The sequence below is a fragment of the Moschus berezovskii genome, chromosome 4 (genome assembly GCF_049115385.1).
Source record: "Moschus berezovskii isolate FMDL1 chromosome 4, NW_MosBer_1.0, whole genome shotgun sequence".
Classification (NCBI taxonomy): domain Eukaryota; kingdom Metazoa; phylum Chordata; class Mammalia; order Artiodactyla; family Moschidae; genus Moschus; species Moschus berezovskii.
Window position 1 is genome coordinate 109,383,650 of NC_142463.1, and position 20,178 is coordinate 109,403,827.

The 20,178-nt window shown below is 54.5% G+C and overlaps 1 protein-coding gene across 3 annotated transcripts in view; it reads right to left on the reverse strand.

Annotated features, from left to right (window-relative positions):
* Positions 1 to 19,580, reverse strand: part of KCNN3 (potassium calcium-activated channel subfamily N member 3) — a 173,563-nt gene extending 153,983 nt beyond the window's left edge. For 2 of the 3 annotated variants that reach the window (XM_088835828.1, XM_055401522.2), the window contains exon 1: positions 18,342 to 19,580. In XM_088835828.1, coding sequence (XP_088691954.1) covers positions 18,342 to 19,244 — 903 coding nt within the window. In that variant the 5' untranslated portion in view covers positions 19,245 to 19,580. Of the gene's footprint in view, positions 1 to 17,186; positions 17,451 to 18,341 lie in introns of those variants that run through there. The other variant, XM_088835829.1, reaches the window with a different exon arrangement.
* Positions 19,581 to 20,178: the final 598 nt, after the last annotated feature.

Genomic DNA, 20,178 nt, shown 5'->3' on the forward strand with positions numbered 1-20,178 from the left:
GCACTGGGTTTGAGCAGAGCGGTAAGGGGAATAGGGCCCAGTGCTTGCCGTGACCCTCACACACAACATCCAGGGTGGAGAAACGTGAAGCTGCCCTGGTGGCTCAGACGGTAAGAATCTGCCTGCAAGGAGGGCAACCCTCGGGTTCAATCCCTGGGTTGGGAAGATCCCCTGGAGAAGAAATGGCAACCCACTCCAGTATTCTTGCCTGGAGAATCCCACGGACAGAGGAGCCTGGCAGGCTACAGTCTGTGGAGTCCCAGAGAGTTGGACACAACTGAGCGACTAACACTGTTTACTAAGTGAACACATTCGGCCTCCATGAAGCCCTACCTCCTCCCCCATCTTTGCCTTCAGCCTGGTTCAAGCCCTCACCTCTTCTGTAGAACTACTGCAATCACCTTCTAACCAGCCTCCCAGCTTCAGGCTTCCTCCTTTTAGAAACAACCCATCCTCTGCTGGGGCTTGATCATGCCCCTCCTCTGCTCAGACACCTTCCATGGCTCCCTGTGCCTTCAGAGAGAAGTGCAGCCTCTTTGGCCTGGTGTGTGAGCCCCATGGGCAGCTTCCACGTCCCCCTCCAGTCCTCTCTTCCCAGCACTTCCAGGAAAATCGACCTCCTTTGTCCCTCCCTGAGAACACCGGGCACACCCCCACTTTGGGCCTCTGCCCACACTGTGCCAGCAGTTTGGAACACTCTTTCCCTTTTGCCTCATGAAGCCCTCCCTACCCACGAAGCCTGCACCCCCACTCCCTCTAGGACGCCCCCAGATGTGAGAGGTTCCTGGCGTGCCCTCAGTGTAATGCCCCACCTTATCAGGGCCCTTGTCACAGTCTGCTCCTCCTCAGAGTCGTGGCAGCCTGGCCACCCACCCACAAGCCCCAAGCACATTTTATCCATCTTGTTGTCCCCCAACATTTCTGGGGCCTATGCCTGGCACAGAACAGGCCTCGGGGAAAGTCTGCCCAGAACACCCTCAGAGATTCCATTCATCAATGTGGATCCTCCCCATCAGCGGGGCCTGTCTTCCCCTGCGGTCAGTCTTGAGCTCAGAACAAACAGTCTTCCAAGGGGGCAACCAGGGAATCCTGGCTCACTCGCCCCAAAGGGATTCTAGCCATGCCCAGGCTGGCACACTCAGCTGACTCTCCCCTGCCACAGAATCTGCCACTCAACCGGCTCTGTCTCCCACTCACACAGCACAGAAACAATAACCCTGCATTTCCCTGCAAATTCCATCTTCCCAAAAGGAGACTTCAGCTCCACCTGTTCGGGAACACACAAAACAAGAAGCAAGATGGAGCAGGCCTTGCGGGAACAGCCACGTGGCCCTGTAGGGACAGAGAGGCGCTCCTGGACTCCCCTCTCCTAAAGGATCACTCACGGAAAGGCAAATGTGGAAAGGTTCCAATCCTAGTGCCCTTGTTCGCCAGAACAGCCCAGCTGATGGAGCGCCTTCCCCATACAGGCTCCCACGGGGCCCACCCCACAGCCCACCGCTGTGGAGACACCCCATCCCAATTACACGTGAGGCCTGCAAGGGCGAAGGACACGGAGACCAAACACAAGGACACGCTCCACCGAGTTGGGCCTTGGTCCAGAGCCCTTCATGACACAGGGCTGCCCTGAGAACAGGGTGTGGGGACAGAGGGGTTGGAGTGGCACGCTCCAGCGGATACAGCAGCCTCATCCATTTTCTCATGCCTCCCCACAAGAAGCCTGTGAGAATGAGTCATCTGAAGCAGGGCTTCCCCGCCCCGTTGCTCCTGACACTGGGGCCGGGTAATTCTTTGTTGTGGGGACTGCCCTGTGCGTCGTAGGATGTTTACCAGCATCCCTGGCCTCTACCCATGAGACGTCTGTAACAGCCTTCCCCTTGTCATGGTGACCAAAAATGTCTGCAGACATGGCCAAATATTCCTCTGGGGAGCAAAGTCACCCCACTCAACAGCTTTGATGTAAGGCACAGAGTGAGGTGCCGCCCTCATGGAGGGGGGAGGCCGCGCTCCTCGTCCTCACGCCCCCCCTTCAGACAGGGGCTTCCTTCTCTTTCACTCCCTCTCAGTGCTAACTGGTCATCCTCACTCCAACACCACTCCCCTCCGCACCACCTCCCTCCATCCCAAGGGCAGAGCTGGCCCCTCCACGGGCAATTCTTACATCCGTGGAAGGAAGAGGAGAGTCCACATTTACTAAGCGTTACATCGCAGCATTAAAGTCATTCATTAACATCACTTCACAAAACTGCCCAGGCAGGCATCATCACCCCCATTCAACGGATGTGCTGCTGCTGCTGCTGCTGCTGCTGCTAAGTCACTTCAGTCGTGTCCAACTCTGTGTGACCCCACAGACGGAAGCCCACCAGCCTCCCCCGTCCCTGGGATTCTCCAGGCAAGAACACTGGAGTGGGTTGCCATTTCCTTCTCCAATGTGTGAAAGTGAAAAGTGAAAGTGAAATCGCTCAGTCGTGTCCGACCCTTAGCGACCCCACGGACTGCAGCCCACCAGGCTCCTCCATCCGTGGGATTTTCTAGGCAAGAGTACTGGAGTGGCTTGCCATTGCCTTCTCCGCAACGGATGCGCTAACCGACTCAAAGATCAAATCACTGAAGTTTCACCGAAAAACGGTCAGTCTCTGGATTTGGACCCAAGTCAAAAGACCCATTCCCTGCAGGCCTAGGCTGCCAGAATGGAGTGGCCTCTGTCCACAGGTCCCAGGACCCTCACTCTCCAGGCCCAGGTCCCAGGGCTGGACACCAGTAGGACTGGGAGAAGCCAAGTCACTCTCGCGCCCTTTCCCAACTCTCCTCCTAGCTGGAAAAGAAGCAGGTGTGACCGCACCTGGCACGGCCCCTAAAAGCCCTTGGCACTCAGTGACACGGCTGGTGAACAGGAGGCTGGGGGTCCCCAGAGGCCAGGCCCCTCCTCCTCCTCCCTGTAAGTGGCTCCCCATCCCCACCCCTAGTTAATCCCTTCCCCCACATTCCTGCAGAGTTAAAGTGCTGGGAAATTAGGAATGCGTGGCTTCAGAGTCTTGTATTGTTTTAGTAATTTCCCATAAAATTGGCCTTCCCAGCGTGCTGGGAGAGCTCTTGACCAAGTATGACTCTTTTTTATTCATCACACTGTTCTGGGGTCAGCCGGGAGCAGGGAGATGTGACCTTGAAATATGACTCTGACTCAGAAGACCCTAGCAACTTCCAGTGACCTTCAGGAAGTAAGCATCGATGGTGCTGGAGGCACGGAGAATTTATTTGAATGTTTTTTAAAATTCAGCTGTGCCACGAACTGCCCCTGGGAATGGGAGGGGAGTCATCCGTCATGGTGCAGGGGTTCCGGCGGAAGACTTACACGCCCCAGGCCTCTGACCTCCCACAACCTCAGGGCCCATGCTATTCACAGTATATTGAAACTGACACACCTCAAATCTAGCAAGTCCGATCCCAAACTCCCATCTTCTCCCCCAAACTGCTTCTCTCTCAGTCTTCTCCATTCTGATTAATGGAAATTCCATCCTTATATATTGCTGTTCAGTCGCTAAAAGTCATGTCCAACTCTTTGCGCCTCCATGGACTGCAGCATGAAAGTCTATTCTGTCCTCCACTATCTCCTGGAGTTTGCTCAAATTCATGTCCATTGAGTCTTGGGCCAAAATCTTGGCCTCATCCTTGACCTTCCCTTTCTCCACCACCTCCCCCACTATCTTGCCCTTGCCTCCAGTTTATCAGGAATGCCTTCCTTCCAAAACTGTCGAGGAGTTAACCACTTCTCACCACCCACTTGCTACTGCCCAGTTCTGAAGCACCACCACCCCTCATCTGGACGGTGACTGCAGCTTCTTAACTGGGTACCTTTGCCCCCACCGCCTCATCTGTCCCCATCACTGCAGCCAGAGCCACCCTATCAAGATGTAAGTCAGAGTCTGTTACTGCTCCACTCAAAGCCCTCCATCTGCTCCCATTTAACCCAGGGTGGAAGTCAAACTCCTCACCATGGCCTGCAAAGCCCTGTAGTCAGACCCGCCTCCTCTCTGACCTCTCTCCCTTCACGCTTCCTCCACGTCCCCATCCCTCCCCAACTCAGCCTCACTGCACAGGACTGGCACTCTAACACAGCAGCAACTGGCCACATGTCCACTGCAGCCCCGCAATGTGGCGAGTGCAGAAGAATTTAATGTATTTCATTTTCAATAACATATTTTAAAAATGACACTCCATTCATCTATTGGAAAACTTTTAAATATATTTGCTGCAATCTGAGTATGTGAGTCTACTTTTCTAAATGTAAATTTTATGAACTCTGAATACAGATCAGGTATTTCCAGTGAAAATTTCGTGTCCAGTTGAAATGTGCTGTAAGATACACAACACTCCAGATTTCAGAGACTTAACAGGAAGAATAGAATCTAAACTATCTCAATCATCTTTTGCATTGATGACACATTGAAATGATAATACTTTTTACCACACTGGGATAAACAGAAAATACTATTAGTATTAATTTCACATTTCCCTTTTTCCATTCTCTAATATAGTGACTGGACAATCTGAAATTCCAGATGTAGCTTGTACTATATTAGTACTGGTCAGAGCTGCTCAGACCATGTCAGGCAGACTGCTGACCCAGTGCCTTCAAACTGCTCTTTCTATTCCCCCGGGGCTCCCTCCCTCACCTCCTAAAGATCTCCCATCAATTGTCACCTTCTCAGTGAGACCGTCCAATGTATTTAAGATTACAACTCGTTCAGAACTCCCAGCCCTCCCGTCTCAGCTTTCTTTCTCTTCACATCATTTATTGCCATCTAACATAAAGTGTAATTAACATAGAGTGTATTGTCAGTTTTACCTACTAAAATGTAAGTTCCAGAAGCCAGGGTTTTTATCTCCTTGGCTTCTTTACTATAGCTGTGGTATCTAGAACAACCCTGGCACATAATAAGTGGTCAGTAACTATTTACTGAATGAATAAAGTTATTTATTTTTCTTCCTGGGCTCCCTACTCGGCTAGAAATTTCTAAAGGGAGGTGCAAGGCACGCAGGAGGTGCCTGGCATGTGACTGGGGAAACAGAGGCAGCTCAGCTGAGTCACGCACTGAAGACAAAAGCCAGAAGCAAAGATCCTTGAACCGGACCCTGTGTCTCCTGCCCACTGCCATGCAGGCCGCTCTCCCCACACCTCCAAGAAAGCCATCCACCAGCCCCACACTCCAGAGGAAGGTACATTGCCTTTCCTTCCTATCGATTTTTATCCTCCCAGTGAGAAGACAAATCTGTTTCCCCTCCGCCAGAAGGCCTTGAGCCACGGCTACTTACATTATAGTAATTAAATCCCTGCTGCTAGGAGGGTTCAGGAGCCGAACAGGCCTCATGCCAAGGGCTGGCCTGCAGGGAGGAGGCAGCAGGCAGGGAGGCTGGCCAGAAGGGTCTGTCTCTCAGCTGTCTCCTGATAGTGAGAAAATCCACTTAGCTACAATGCCTTTGCAGGTTTTCACTCCTGGGTAGGCAGATAAAACCTCCCCAGCACACCTCCCCCACCCCCAAAACATGAGCAGCCAAGCACCACTCCACTCAGGCCATCACAGCTTTCTTCCCCTTCACTCCTTAATTCCATCTGGTCCTCACGATCCTCCTCCCTTAAAATGGCCAAGTGAAAAATTATCATCAACCTCACTTCTCCCATTTTCCAGATGACAAAACAGAGGCCCAGAAACCAAGTTTTAAGTTTCCTCCCTCCTAGTCCAGGACCTTTCTCTTCACCCACAGGCTTCCCTGGCGCTCAGCAAGGGCCAAAATCCAAGTCACATGCTTCACAAACAGTGGTGCCTCACTGAATCCTCACAACTGCCCCCAGAAACAGGGTTAAGCTGAACCTCCAAGGAGAGAGAATCAAAGCATTGGATCAACTTGCCCAAAGCCACACAGGCAGTAGGAAGTTCAAACGCAGCTCTGTCATGTGAAAGCCTGCTCTCCTAACACCAGGCTGTGCTGCCACAGAGAGGAGGCAGGGGGTGACTGGGAGCCAGATACAGCGAAGATGAGAAGTGCGGTGAGACAGGCCTGCGGGAAGAGAGGCAGAAGGAATGGGAGACTCAGGCTCAGCTTTATGGGTCAAGTCACGAACCCAAATGTGTGTGGTTTTGTCTCCTACAAAACTCCCACCATACCTGTCATGGCTTGTTCACCACCCGCCTCCCCCACCAGCCTGGAGCTCCATGTCTTAAGTGCTGAACTTCCAGAGTCAACCTGGCACCTGTCAACCCTCATGAGTCAAGTTACTCACAAAAGACCAGGGGCCTGTGAAGCTGGGGCGGGGGTGGTCCTGGGATAAACTGGGAACAGGACCAACGGTGGGGGAGATGTGGTGGGGGGCAGGGGGGCACTGGACTGTTCATGAAATGGAATGGGCCCAGGGAGATGCCTGCTGGCCAGGCCAGCCACAGATGGTCCAGCCAGGAGGGGTCACAAGGTCAGGGACTCTATCTAGTCCCCTGGGTTTTGGAGACTAAGTCTGTGTTTGGAGTTTTCAGGTTGTACAATGAGAAAATTAATGGTAAAACCCAGCTGGCATTGCCCCAGCCCTTTACCATGAGTTCAGTGCTGGGTCTCTTCTCATTGGCTCCTCACGGCCCACAGTGTCATCCCTATTCACAGATCTGAAGACTGAGGGTCACAGAGGTCAACTTTGACACCTAGGTTGCACAGCCGGGAAGCTGCAGAGCTGGGACAAGAACACCAAAGCACGACAGCTGACTGCTCAGCTGGCCCCTCCAGAGCCCGCAGGGGCCGTCCTCAGCCCCAGAGCCCAGCCTTCCCTGTCAACGTGCCCAGGCCTCTTGGAGGTTCAGTAGACCCCTGTGTCCAAGCTGACATCCTCCCCTTCTCTCTCCTCCCCTCCACCCCTTCCTCCAGAGCTCAAATCGTCCACTGAGGCTCCGAGGAGGCTGGAAAGACACTGACAGTGGGCAAGTGTGGAGAGAACGAGAACAGAGTTTTGGCTTGAAAGAGCCCAGGCCAGGAGGTGGTCTGCAAAAGCATGTCTGCCACACAAGGCATGCGTTGTGCCACTCTTGGGTCTGAGCCCCGAGACCACCACTTCCTAGCCGTAAGATCCTGAGCAAGTCACCAGCCTCTCTGAGCCTTGGGTTAGTCATCTGTAAAACAAGGATTGTTGTGAGGATTAGATGAGAGGAGGTGTATGAAAGCACACAGTAGGCCCTGATATATGTTCATTTTCCTCTCCTCCTCCATCTGCTCCTTTTTACACTCCTGACTAAGAGTGTTGCTTTGGAGTCATTCTTTTGAAAGGGGAAAGAAGTTTCCATTTTCTAAGAGCGGGGCATTCTGCTGAGCTGCTGAGAACAGATGCATTATAGATGGTCCCCTCCACCCTCGAGGAAACCCTCATGACTCAAGCTCCATCCTGGACTTGCTCTCCACTCACATCAGTTTCATTTCACTCTTGAAGGATCTCCATCGCTGGCACACAGTCTGGCTTCTTGTACCAAAATGTCCTCCTACCCAGCTCAGCATCATTAGCCCCTCAGGAGCAGGGAAGAGCACCTTGACAGGGCTGAATGTTCACTCCAGCCAAGAGCAGGAAGGGTAGGGAGTCATGGGCCCAACTCTAAAGGGTTTCTACAATCCCATGGCCCCTGAACTCTCAAAAGAAACAGCATGGCAAAGATTGCCATGGAGCAGTGAGAACAAAAGAGTCCCCAGTAGCCAGGTCTGTGACAAGTTGAATCCTCCAACTCCACCCTCAACAAAAGGAATTATAATCCCTCTTTCCAGATAAAGAGACCACTGCTCAAGGTGACACAGTTCAATAGCACAGGACCAGGATTTGAATCCAGGCCTGTGCTGAAAGTCTGAACCCTTCTAGAAAGAGAATGCAGAGAGCAACACATTTCATTGAGGAGTCACCCCTATAGCTGACTTGCATCCTTAAGGGCATAGACCTTTGCACCCCTGGAAACTAGAACAGGGCCTGCCATATAGCGGCTGTTCAGTGAGACTAAACCACAGAATTCCTGGATTCCACTCACAATTCTGAGTGGCCTTGGACAAGTTACATAACTTCTCTGGGCCTTGGGGCCCTGTAAAGAGGAGGATGGTCTCTGCCCTTTCCTCACAGAGGTGGGAGGCCTGTACAGGGTCCATGTCACACAGGTGGGTCCATGGAGGTTGGCCCTTCAGGGAGCTATGTTACCATACCAGCTCAGATACGCCAGCAGCTGTCCCCAGAGGAGGCCTCTCCAGGTCAACCCATCAATGCCATCCAGCTCTGAGTCCCTCCACAGGCAGTAGCCCAACCCACAGCAACGTGCCCTCATCCTAGAGGAAGGTGACATCACCTCTGTCCGTGGCTCTGGGCATCCCCACTTGTGGGAGCTATTTGGGGACCGGCTGAGGAAGCCAACATCCTCCCCGATGGAAGCCAGAAGAGAGAGAAAATGGCTAAGTCCCAATTTGTTAAAATCAGAAATCTTCTTAAAAGGGAGAAAAGGCTGTGCAAAAATCCCTGCTGGTGGAACCTTGCGAGGATGCAGGCAGGTGCCAACTCAGGCAGAGGCGCTAGGAAGAACTGCCGTTTGTTGGCAGCTCGGGATGTGCCAGCCACCGGGCTGGCCACTTACCCAACCATTATCACGTTTAGTTCTCACTGGGCTGGCGAAAGCCACTCTCTCCATTTACAGATGGGGAAACTGAGGCTCAGAGACTTTGAGTCACTGGCCATATGACCAACCAGCAGCAAGGAACTGGGCCAGCATTAGCCCCCAGTGCAATCTCTCCCCAGCTGCCCACAATCAGCCAGATCACCTGCCTCCTCCCCTCCCTCGTCTGCCAGGGGGCCCTGGCCAAGACCCCCAGCTTCCTGGGCTTTTCCATTTATCAGCTCAAGCTAAAAACCAATGATTCCTGAAGATGCTGGCTGGCTGGTCTGGTGCTCGTGAACCCTGAGGGGCAGGTACCAGCCCATTCAGCTACTAGGGGAGCATCCCGTAAGACAGTTTCCTGTTCACTTGACACTGAGCACAATGCCTGTCCTTTAAGAAAAATGCCCAACATGCTGCCTCAAAAATAACAGATGCCAATTTGCATCTTATTTCACACATCATTTGCATGTTGTTCATTTAGTGTTAACGCGGCTCTGCTCAGAATACAACTCTGGTTACCTTGCGACCAGGCCTATTGAAAAAAAAATGGCTTCCATGCAGGGTGAGCCCCGATGCCCTGGTACATCCCTCCCCGACCCAGCTGCTCTTTCTGCTCCTTGACGCCTGGGTGGGACAGTTACCTGCCAGAGCAGAAAGGGGGCTTCCCAGGTGGCGCTAGTGGTAAAGAACCCACCTCCCAATGCAGGAGACCTAAGAGATGCAGGTTCAATCCCCGGTTTGGGAAGATCCTCTGGAGGAAGGCATGGCAACCCACTCCAGTATTCTTGCCTAGAGAATCCCATGGACAGAGGACCCTAGCGGGCTACAGTCCATAGAGTCGTAAAGAGTCAGGCATGACTGAAGTGACTTAGCATGCATGCAGAGCAGAAAGGGTAGAGAGAACTGTTTATTTAGGGAGATTGATTCACAAGCCCCTACGACCTTTTGAATTCAAGAAGGTACCCCATTGCAAGTGTTGAAGGGAAAAAAGCTGTGTTCCCTTGAAGACACATCAGGAAAGCCTTTTTTTCCCTGCCCAGTTCTATCCCAAGGCTTCCTGGCTGGCCCTCTCCCTGTCACCCCATGCTCCCAGCCTCATTTTGCCTGGTCATCGTGTGTCCCCCTGACCTTCCTCCGGGCCTCTCAGCCTCTGGCCTGGCTCCCTGGGCTTATTTTTGATCTCTCTCCACCTGTCCGGTTTGCAGGTCCACACCCAACAAGTTGGGGCCAGGCCACAGACTGCTGACGCTGAGTGTAGAATAACTGGGTCCCATGAGGTTAGAAGGCTCCAGAAGCCCAAGCCGGGCCACTGCCGCAGCCCCACCTCCCAGGGGACAGCCTGCTTCCATCTTCTACAGACTTACCCACAGGGACCCAGTCAGAAACAGGAGCCAAGGTGAAGCCGTTTGATTTCAGGAGCAGGGGGCATTCCCACACGTGTTCCGCCTTCCAGAGCCGCTTCCTGCAGCCACCTGTGTGGAGGGTGACATGTGCGCCCGCACCCCTGTCTCCCCCACTGTGCTCGGGGTGGTGGGGACTCTGGGCTAACAGGAGCATCTTCTAAACACCGCTCTCACAAAAGCAACCACTGATGGAGTCGGGGCTCAGTGTATGCCCAGCTCTGACCTGGGTTCCATGTATGCTATAGGCAGGCCTGATTCTCTCTGAACATCTGAGAAACCAGCCCCAGGTTCAGGAACCTCCCTGAGGACCCACCACTAGGAGGTTGCTGAGTCCAGATGCGAGCTCAGAGCCCACGGCCACAACTGCCATGCCAGGCCACCTCTGCCAATCGGTATCACCTCTAAGAAGAGCTGCGGGTCTCCAGCACTCAAGCCCCTGGCAATTACAGTTATTAACTAGATATTAAATCCCAGATTCTCCTTTCCTCCCTCCCTGTCCCTCTGGACACCACATGGGGGATAACTCCACGCTGTCCCTGCTCTGTTCCCTCCCCACCCTGAACCCTCTACCCTGGCTGCCAATGTTCTCACTCTCAGAAAGGCCCTCTGTCCATGACCCTGCCATCTTGGTCTGTCTAACCCTTCAGGGGCCATCCCACCTCCTACAGGGAGCCCCCCAACATCTTAAATGACTGCCTCCTTCCTCAGCACTCCCAACACCACTGGCAGAAACCACAGCCCAGCCTGGGTGGATCGCACCTGGGTGCAGGCCCAGCACCCCTTGAGAACAGGAGCTGGAAGACTATGGCTTGGCATCTTGGTGATAAAGCCGAGACAAATGCATGTTCAGTGGAATCGGAAAGTTTCGGAGCAGGAAAGGAGCTCAGCATCTGAGTTCAGCCCTCATTTTTAAGCTGGAAAATCAGAGACCCAGAGAGGTGAAGGGACTTGACAAAGGCCACACTGCATGTCAGAAGCAAGAGGTGGAGTGACCTCTACAGGGCTTCTTTAAAGCAAAGATAGGCCTTCCTTGAACACTAACTGCTGCTGACAAGAGCTAAATAAGAAGTAGGAAACTGGGACTCACGGATGCAGAAGAAAGTTCTAGAAGCAGGGAAGGGGAAGCCCTTGAAGTTTCCCTCACTCAAATCCCCAGAAGAGGTCTGTGGTGGGGTTTGGAACAGAGAGATGAGTAGGGTACTGGGCACCTGAACTTTCATTCTAGACCCATCTCTCCTCACACGGTCACCAGGAGTTAGCCACTTAACCCCGCTAGGCTCAGTTTTCTCATCTGTGAGAGACTGCAGACTGTAATGACTCCCAGGGCTGAGGTGGGGATCCTGAGGAACAAACATGGAAACACTTTGTGAGACGTACGGGTCACCCCAGTAAGGAGCCCTGAAGTCAGAGCTGGAGAAGAGGAAAGGAGGGCGAAGGGGAGCACAAAGGAGGGCCCGGAGGCCAGGGAGCCATGCACAGCAGTGTCCTGCTGACTCTCAGGGAGTGGAGGGCGAGCTCCGCAGGGCTGCAGCAGGAGCCCGCCTGGTCCAGGCCTTTGCAGGATACACGCCTATTCTTCCTGTAATCCCCACACCTTCTGCCCTCTCAGCTTTGCCAGCCTCGCCCCAGAGCAGTGTCACCAGACCTCCGAGTGAGGAGGCAGCGCAGGACAGACCGTGGGCCTGTCCACATGTCTCCCTGGACTGAGGCTGCCTCCAGGGCCCTGCCCCCTTGCCGTGTGGGTCCCCGCCCCCTTGCCGTCTTGCACACACTGTGTCCTCTGGGTACCTGCACTGGTACCCACCCTCTATCAAGCCCCTTCTCGCCCCTTGGTAAAGTTCCTCCCATTCCCACATTTTGCAGCTCTCAGGCCCATAAACCTTGGTTTGTCTCTTAAGAATGATAAGCAATTTCTCCAGCAGCAGGCAGGCAAGCAGAAAGGCCTAAACCTGGGACTCTAATGGCCTTGGGTTCTTAATCCAGCGCTGCTACCCACCAGCAGTGTCAGCCTGGCCCCGTGACGTCACCTACGAAGGGGGCTGTGATCACCCCCTACCTCCAGGACTCTCCAGTGGCAGGTTACCCAGTGTGGCGCAAATGCTCCCTGCCTCCCCACTCCTGTCACCCAGCATTCATGGCCCCTGCAGGGCCAGGCCCAGAGAATAGGCAGGGTGGTCCCTGCCCCCAGCTCCCCCTTCCATCCTTGCTCTCTCGGATCCCAGCCGAGGTCCTGGAGGTGGGATGACAGGGGAGGGGGAGGGGGCACCCCCAAACCCAACAGCCTCCTCCGGACTTTCCTCACCAGAAGAAAAGGCACTAGAATTTTCCTCCCCACAGCTCCTAAGAGCCGTGCAGTCTTAGAATTCCCCACCCTCATTATTTAAAGAGGACTAGGAGGCTTTCTTCTCTCTCTCTCTCCCTTTGGGGTTTTGAAAGAAAGAGAAGAAAAACAGCTTCGAATGAAGGAATGAGCTGGTCCGCCTGCCGCTGAGCCGAGGAAGGCAGTATCTAATCAGTACACAGCCGCCTCTCACCACCCCTTCTCTCTCTCCTTCTCGCTCCCTCTCTCCCCATCTCATATACTCATTTTCTCCCCCAAATGTGCTTTACAAATAACTGCAACAAAGCCAAAGCTCTCAGTTCTGATTTTACATCTCCATCCGGGCCTCAACTTCAACAGAGGTTACTCCAATTTCTTTTCATTTTGTTTTTCTTTACCTTCTATGTTTTAGAGCAGATCTTTGCTGTGGACCCTGGCCCCACAAATCCCCCCTTCCTGCAAACTCAGTAAGGGAAATACAAGGCCACGCACCAGGCTTATAATGAGCCCATGCAGCCGATAAATGCCCCAGTGGTGATGCCAGGGCCAGAGCAGCAGGGAGCACTGCCTGTGGGGAAAGGAAGTCCGGATGTGTTATGAAGTCTTTCCCCCCAGGACAGTTATAAATAGTGTCATGACATGCAAAGGAGAAGCATATATAAAAGTTAGCTGTCCCTTCTGTGGGTTACAAACGTTTGACTCATTTGCAGACTGTCCACCAAGGTTATAAATAGAGTCACCACCACCCTGGGTGGGAGAACGGACTCACTTTCATGCTCCCAGAGTCTCTCTTGACCTCCTTGGGCCAAGACACTGGGTGTGACCTGTGACTGTAAAACATATGCCTCGGGCCTGGGTGGCTGGCTACCTGGGTGCCTGCCTCCAGCCAATCGCTTATAAAGAGTCTCCTGGGACTTCCCTGGTGGTCCAGTGGCTAAGACTCTGTGCTGCCAATGGAGAGGGCACGGGTTCGACCCCTGGTCAGGGAACTAGATCCCACATGCTGCAACTAAAACCCGGTGCAGCCAAATAAATAATTAAAAAAAAAAAAAAGTCTCCTGCCGTCTGCTCCCTGTCTTACAGGGAGGCTCCAAGGAGAGGAATCTGACCTTTTCCTACCTTCCCAACATGCTGGAAACCACAGACATGAGTACCCTGCGGCATCTGCTCCCAAACACCAGGACATTGCCCCACAGTCACCCTCCTACCCCAGAGCGGCTCCTGGGTCTGGCAGGAGGTGTAGACCATTCACCCAGAACCCAGCATCAGCTGCTGGTCTGCAAACAAGCCCTCCACGATAGGGAGGGCAGGAGAACAGAAGAGCTGGGACCAGTGAACTCACTCAATTATTCCAGCTGGAGGCTGGGGGTAGACCTCTGTGAGGTCACCAAAGAGCTACCAGTTGGCCCTAAAGGACCCCACTCTCTTGAAAGGGTGAACTTCCAGGGGACTGAGCTCCCCGGGGTATGCAAAGAAGCCTGCCTTTCTCAGGCTGGCCTCCCACGAGGCAGCCTGTAGAAAGGAAGCCACGCATGGGAGTAGATAGGGCAGCCCGGGGAAGCCTGGCATACCCATGCCTCCACTAGTGGCCTGGGTGAGCCCAGCAACAAGGCCCCCAGGGGACAGGAAGAGCAGAGAGGCAGGAAGCTGGTGGGGAGGGCGGGAGCAGGGCACGAGGGGCAGAGGATGGGCTCTGCCTGTGAGGTGAAACTCGGATTGTGAGTCCGGGGGTGCGGAAGTGGTTTGAGGTTGTGCAAAACAGCCGTTCTGCTGCCCCAGCATTTCCCAGCCTCCCCCAGGCTGACCCCACCACCCAACACCGGAGTTCCCTGAGACACAAGGCCACTGATGACTCCCCCGCTGGACGGAAGCACCAGCCCAGGCACCAGCAGGATGGCAAGATGGGGAGGGGGCAGCCACCAAGCCCCGGCTCTCCCTGAAAGAGCACAGCAGTCAGTGTATGACGCCAGAGCAGGTGTGGCTCAGACCGGCTCTGGAGGAAAATAAAGCATGCCAAAAGGACCCCATAACCTCATTCCTCAACCCTGACCAGCACTAATGCAGTGGACTAAGACTCCTTCCTCAACAGGACATCCAGACCTGGCCCTGCTGCTGCTGCTGCTAAGTCGCTTCAGTCGTGTCCGACTCTGTGCGACCCCACAGACGGCAGCCCACCAGGCTCCCCTGTCCCTGGATTCTCCAGGCAGGAACACTGGAGTGGGTTGCCATTTCCTTCTCCCTGGCCCTACTGTGGGCTAAGTCCTCAAGGGTGAATCCACGTGTAAAGAAAACACCTCATCCTCGTTTGGTTCGGGAATAACCATCAGGAGCCACGGCGTGGGTGTGATCACAAACAGCTCTCCTGTAACCTCAGCCCACCTTCCTTTCCCATCATCACCTGTGGCTTGTGAAAGGGAGGCCAAGGACCATTCCATCCTGATTTCTTTTACTTCCTTGGGCTGTCACCCTTTAGCATGAACTGACTATGCTCAGGAGTCACGCCATTTCTTCTCAAGAGAGCCAGGCCTCTGTGGTGCATTCCTCCCCCAGTAACAGATAGCAGCCAGAGATAGGCAAACAGGAAGGCCGCAGCCCCATGAAAAAGAGCAGAAAACTACAGAAAGCGGCAGCTCAAACACAAGGTTCGCAATCTTCATCACTCAGGGAAAAGAAAGTGTGTCCCTCTCCCCCGGGCCTTTGAGTGGGGACTGTCACCATCAGGACAGAATAATCCAGTCTGTCCATCCTCCTGCTTCCACACCAGTCAGCAAACCAACAAAACACAGTTTTCCAGCAAAAGAGGCTGTCAGTCATCCATCCCTAGGGTCACTGACGGTCTCTGAGTTCTCCCAGCTGGTGATTCTTCATTCTGACCTAAACCCTCTCATCACAACAGACTCTGTTTTCTCTGCAAGGCTGGGGAACAAAGGTTCACCTCCCCTGCAACCCATGTTATAGGTGGTTTCCAGGTTTCCCAGGTGGCACTAGTGGTAAAGAACCTGTTTGCCAATGCAGAAGACATAAGAGACAAGGGTTTGATCCCTCGGTCAGGAAGATTCCCTGGAAGAGAACCAGTATTCTTGCAACCTACTCCAGTATTCTTGCCTGGAGAATCCTATGGACAGAGGACATAAGTGGGCTACAGTTCAGAACGTCACGAGTCAGACACGACTGAAGCGACTTAACAAGCAGGCTTGTGAATCAGAAGACCCAGCTTGTTCTCCAAAGTTCTCCCCTCCAAGGAACAACTTCTCACTCCACTGACAAGTCTTGGTTCCAAGCCTATCAAGGCCCCAACTAATTCCAAAGCCAGAGCTAGATAACAGAGGAAAAAGACATCTTTTTTCCTCCCATCATCAATAACAATAGCAATAGGTCCTACATGGAGCACCCTACTCTCCCCACTTGACAGCTGGGGAGACAGGCTAGAAGAAGCTACATGGGTTGTCCAGGATCACACACTGGAGGTGGCAGAGCCGGAACTCAGACTCTGCTCTGCTTCTTTAAAACAACCCTATTTGCCTCCAAGAGAGGAGAGGCAATAGCTGCCCTAACCCCCTCCTAGGCCCATAGGGCCTGACACAGACACCCAGAAAATACTTGTTCCATAATGACTCAGTGCCTGGTTGGATAGAGCATGGGAGGGCTGGTGAGCAGGTGAAAGTGAACCCTGCTCAGCACCAAGACCAACCCCAAGGTGCACAGGAAGTGGCCACCTCATTAGCTGAGGCAGGCAAGACTTTCTGGGTTGCTGCTCCCCTCCATGCATCCATTAGCCAGAGGGTCATCAACTTAAAATTAGCCAAAGCCCAGCTCCTTGGATCACCTCCACTTTCCTTTGCCCCAGAGTCTGCTTTCTTGGGCTCTGGGAAAGCCCCTTTCCCTGAATACTCCAGCAGGGAACCACCTGCTCCAGCAACCCTCCCACCCCATCAGGACAAATGTGCACAGACAGAACCCGCACTGGGAGCTGTCTCAATGAAGAGCCATTCCCCTAAGAGCTCAGGGGTTCACTACAAGAGAGGGTATGGGTCTTGCCCCTTCTCCCCACCCCCCAGCACTTGGGCCTGCATCAGTTTGCCCCAGCAAGGGCTCCTGGTCCCCAGGCAGAGCCTGGAGGGGGCCAGGGTTGTGCCCAGGGTGGCTGCCAGGCCTGCCGAGGTCAGTGGCCCCCTCTCCTGGAGCGCCCAGCAGGAGAAGGCAGCAAGCAGAAAGACCTGCAGACTCAGAGGCTCATTACAGGGAATGACTAAGTGAGCTGCGATTCCAGGGGAAACCCTGCTCGCTCCAGCTCACTGAGGGGCTCAAATCCTAAACCTCCAGAGATGAAGGCGACTTCCGGGAGCTGCCCAGAGCTGGGGCAATGCCCTCTGAGCAGCCAGGACCTTCCACCTGGAAGTCTTCATTCTGGCTCTTCAGGCCGTCTGACAGGTCTGCCCCACCCCTTTCTAGAGCAGGCAGATCTGCCCATCCCCTGCTCAGAGAGCGAGAGGCTGGGAATGGGGGAAATCCGATCAGCACCTCCCAGGTTTTTGTGGCTGGATTTCAACAAGGAATGTGACAGTCTCGCAGCAGCTGTGCCCAGCCTGAAACAAGCTCTATTTGAAACCCCCAACAGCTGAGCCCCTCCCAGCTACCCGCTGGCCAGCCTAGCCACCCCCTGCCCAAAATGACAAATAAGTAGAGAAATCCAAGCAACAAGCAAGCATGCATGCACACACACACACACACACACACACACACACACCAACAACAACAACTAAACTGCGGGTGAAGGGTACAGTGGGGAAAAAAAAATCCACTTGCCCAGTGACTCCCCAGGTCTCCAAGCCTTCAAGCTCGCAGCAGGAGGGCTCCCAGCAAGCAGAGCTTTGACAGAAATCCACCTTCCTGAAGCCCCACTCCCTTGGAGGACGCGATTTCCAAGCCCGCTAGGGGAGGGAAGCCCCCTCCTCCGCCTGGGGACTGGACAGAGGCTGGAGCAGCGGGGCCAGCTCCCCCGCTAACGCCGGTGCCGCCGCCGCCGCCGCGGTTCTCCATCGGGGCGCGCACTCACACACTCGCGCACACACTCATCCTTATTTATCCCCGAGAAGAAGGAGTTGGGGTGGGAGGGGAGAACTGGGGCTGAGCCGGGGGCGCGGGCTCTTGGGGACGCCCGGGAAACCCTGTCATTCCACCCCAAGGAGAGGCACTCCACCCCACCCCACCACGGCTGATGCCAAGGCGGCGCCCATCTGCTCTGCCCGGGTAACACCTGTAGCCATTTTTATCAGGGGGTGTTTACGAGGCAGCAGCAGGTTTATTCTGAGTCCTCTTTCCTGAGGGAAAGGACCGCTGATTTCCTCTGCCTATATTTTTACCCCATGCCCCCCTCCCTCCACAGGAGACGCCGAATCACCGGCGCTTTTCTATTTTGCCCTAAGTCTCTCAGGGAGGAGGAGGGAAATGGAAACTTGGGAAGAGAGGGAGAAGACAGAGAAGGGGCTGGCATGGAATCCCCACCCCCCACCCAGACATTTATTTCTTTTTTATCCTCGGGAAAATGGAGTGGAGCAGGGAGGGGAGGAGAGGAGGGAAGTCACAGGAACTGGCAAGCACATCAAGGCAGAGTGTAATTAATTGGTGCGTTAAGCTGCTGGGTTATGCTTTAGTACGAGTGAGCCAGGAGGAAAGATGATTTCTCAGAAGGGATTCTTTAATCCTCCCTAACACAGAGTCCGCAAATTAGACACAGTGTGTGGGGATGTCCCCCCTCCAAGGGAAGCAAGGAATGAATTCTCCCAGGATTAAGCAGGAAAACCATGGGAAGTTAAGTGTTCGATATAATTGAGCAAACGCCTCTCCCCACCACCACCATCTCTCTCTCCCCCAATCTCTCTCTCTCTCCCCGACTCTCTCTCTTTTGCTACCTACATATTCCTTTTGTTCGAAGGTACAAAGAGAAACTGCAGCCCCTACCTTTGAGTACAAACCCCAAGAGAGCTCGGTCTCTATCACCATAACAACAATTCCAAACATCCCAAAAATCAGAGCATAGTCACTCAGTCGCTTCCTCTTTTCAAACAGGGCCCTCCTGTGTCCCAGCTTATAGCCAATGTTTTGGTTTTTCCGCTTGTTGGCTTTGGGGAAGGTGGCGCTGCTGGCGGTGGTACCGGCATGCTGGTGGTTGTGGGTGGCATTGGGGTGATGGAGCAAGGTCTGGTGGGCATGGTTGTCCTCCCGGGAGGAGATGATGATCTCCGGGGGGTTGCCGGGGCTGAAGAGCTGGAGGGGTTGGCCCTCAGGCTCAGCCTCAATGAGGTTCCTCCGGGAGGCGCTGAGGCGGCTAAGGGGCTTCATGACCCCCCCGCTGTACTTGCAGGAACTCATGGCGATCTCCGTGAAGGGGTTGCTGTCCCGCCGGTGCACCAGGGGGCTGGCCTGCCGGTGCCTGCCGCCTCCACCAGGCCCACTTGTGGCTGTGGAACTTGGAGAGTGGCCAAGCAAGTGGTCATTGAGATTGAGCTGGCTGCCTTGCCTGGAGGAAGGGTGGAGGATGGCGGTGGAGTTGGATGAAGGGGGGCCCCTGAAAGCAGTGGGAGAGGAGTGTAGCAGGCCGGGATGGACAGGCTGGCTCTGGAGTTGGGTGAGCTGAGATAGGGGATGCGGTGGCTGCTGCTGCTGCTGCTGAAGCTGCGGAGGCTGAGGCTGCAACGGGGGTCCTGGGGGCTGCTGGGGGGCTGCTGGTGGTGCTGGCGGTGGTGGCGGCGGCGGCTGCTGCTGCTGCTGCTGCTGCTCATCCCCGGAGGATGGACAGGGGCACTTGGGGTCTTCATCCAGGTCCCCCACCCCGGAGTCATGGAAGTGCCCAGAAGTGTCCATCTTGGGGCCGGGCTGGATTGCCTGCAGCACAACCCCCCACCCCAAAGCCACCCTCGTTCCAAAGATGTCCTCAAAGAAAGCCAGGCATCCAAGCTCCCCCACCAGAGTGTCTTGGCTCCAGTCCTCTCTCTTTGGCTTGCTCCGGTTCTCTGGGGCTGCCTGGAGTCCAGACGCTGCCACTCAAGAATGCATGGTACTGGGCAGGGAGGGAGGGCAGGAGGGGAGCTTGGAGAAAGAAGAAGAAGGGGGAAAAAGAACTCTGTCTCAGGAGGTGGTCCTCTAGGAGCGTGTGAGGCCAGGCTCAGCTTCACTCCTCGCTGGCTCAATAGCTTTGCTCTCCTCCTCCTGCCACTGTTATAGGGTAAGCCAAGCCCACTTATTAGCAGCTGGTCTCATTGGCTTGGCTTCACTCTCCAACCACCTCCTAACCCCGCCCCCCGCATAGGCTCCTCCCCAGAGGAGGGGCCTGCCGCGCTCCGCTCCCAGCCCCGGCGGCGGCGCAGCGAGGGCTGGGAACTGTAGTTTCCGCTCCCCACCCGGGAGCTGAGCAGCTGCCCTCTTTTCCTCTGACAGGTATGGCAGAAACCCGTCAGCCCACGGCGATACGGGATGCATGCGCACGCGGGGCGGTGGCGAAGAGGAGCAGAGGTCCTCGTACGGAGGGGAACTGTGCACCCTGATGCGGCGGCAAGAAACAGGAAGAGTTATTAATGGCCAGGGTCTACGATAGCTTATTTCACACCTATTATCCAGCTACAGCCTCCAAATACCCAAGGAGCGGGGCATCGTGTTTCCGTTTCACAAACTGATGCTCAGAAACATTGAGTAACAACTTCAAGGTCACAGAAGCAAAGGTCACATCCTCCTGACCCCAGGTAGATACTGAACTGACTGCAATGTGTGTGCAGGAGCATGTGTTATTTCTAAGCCTCGC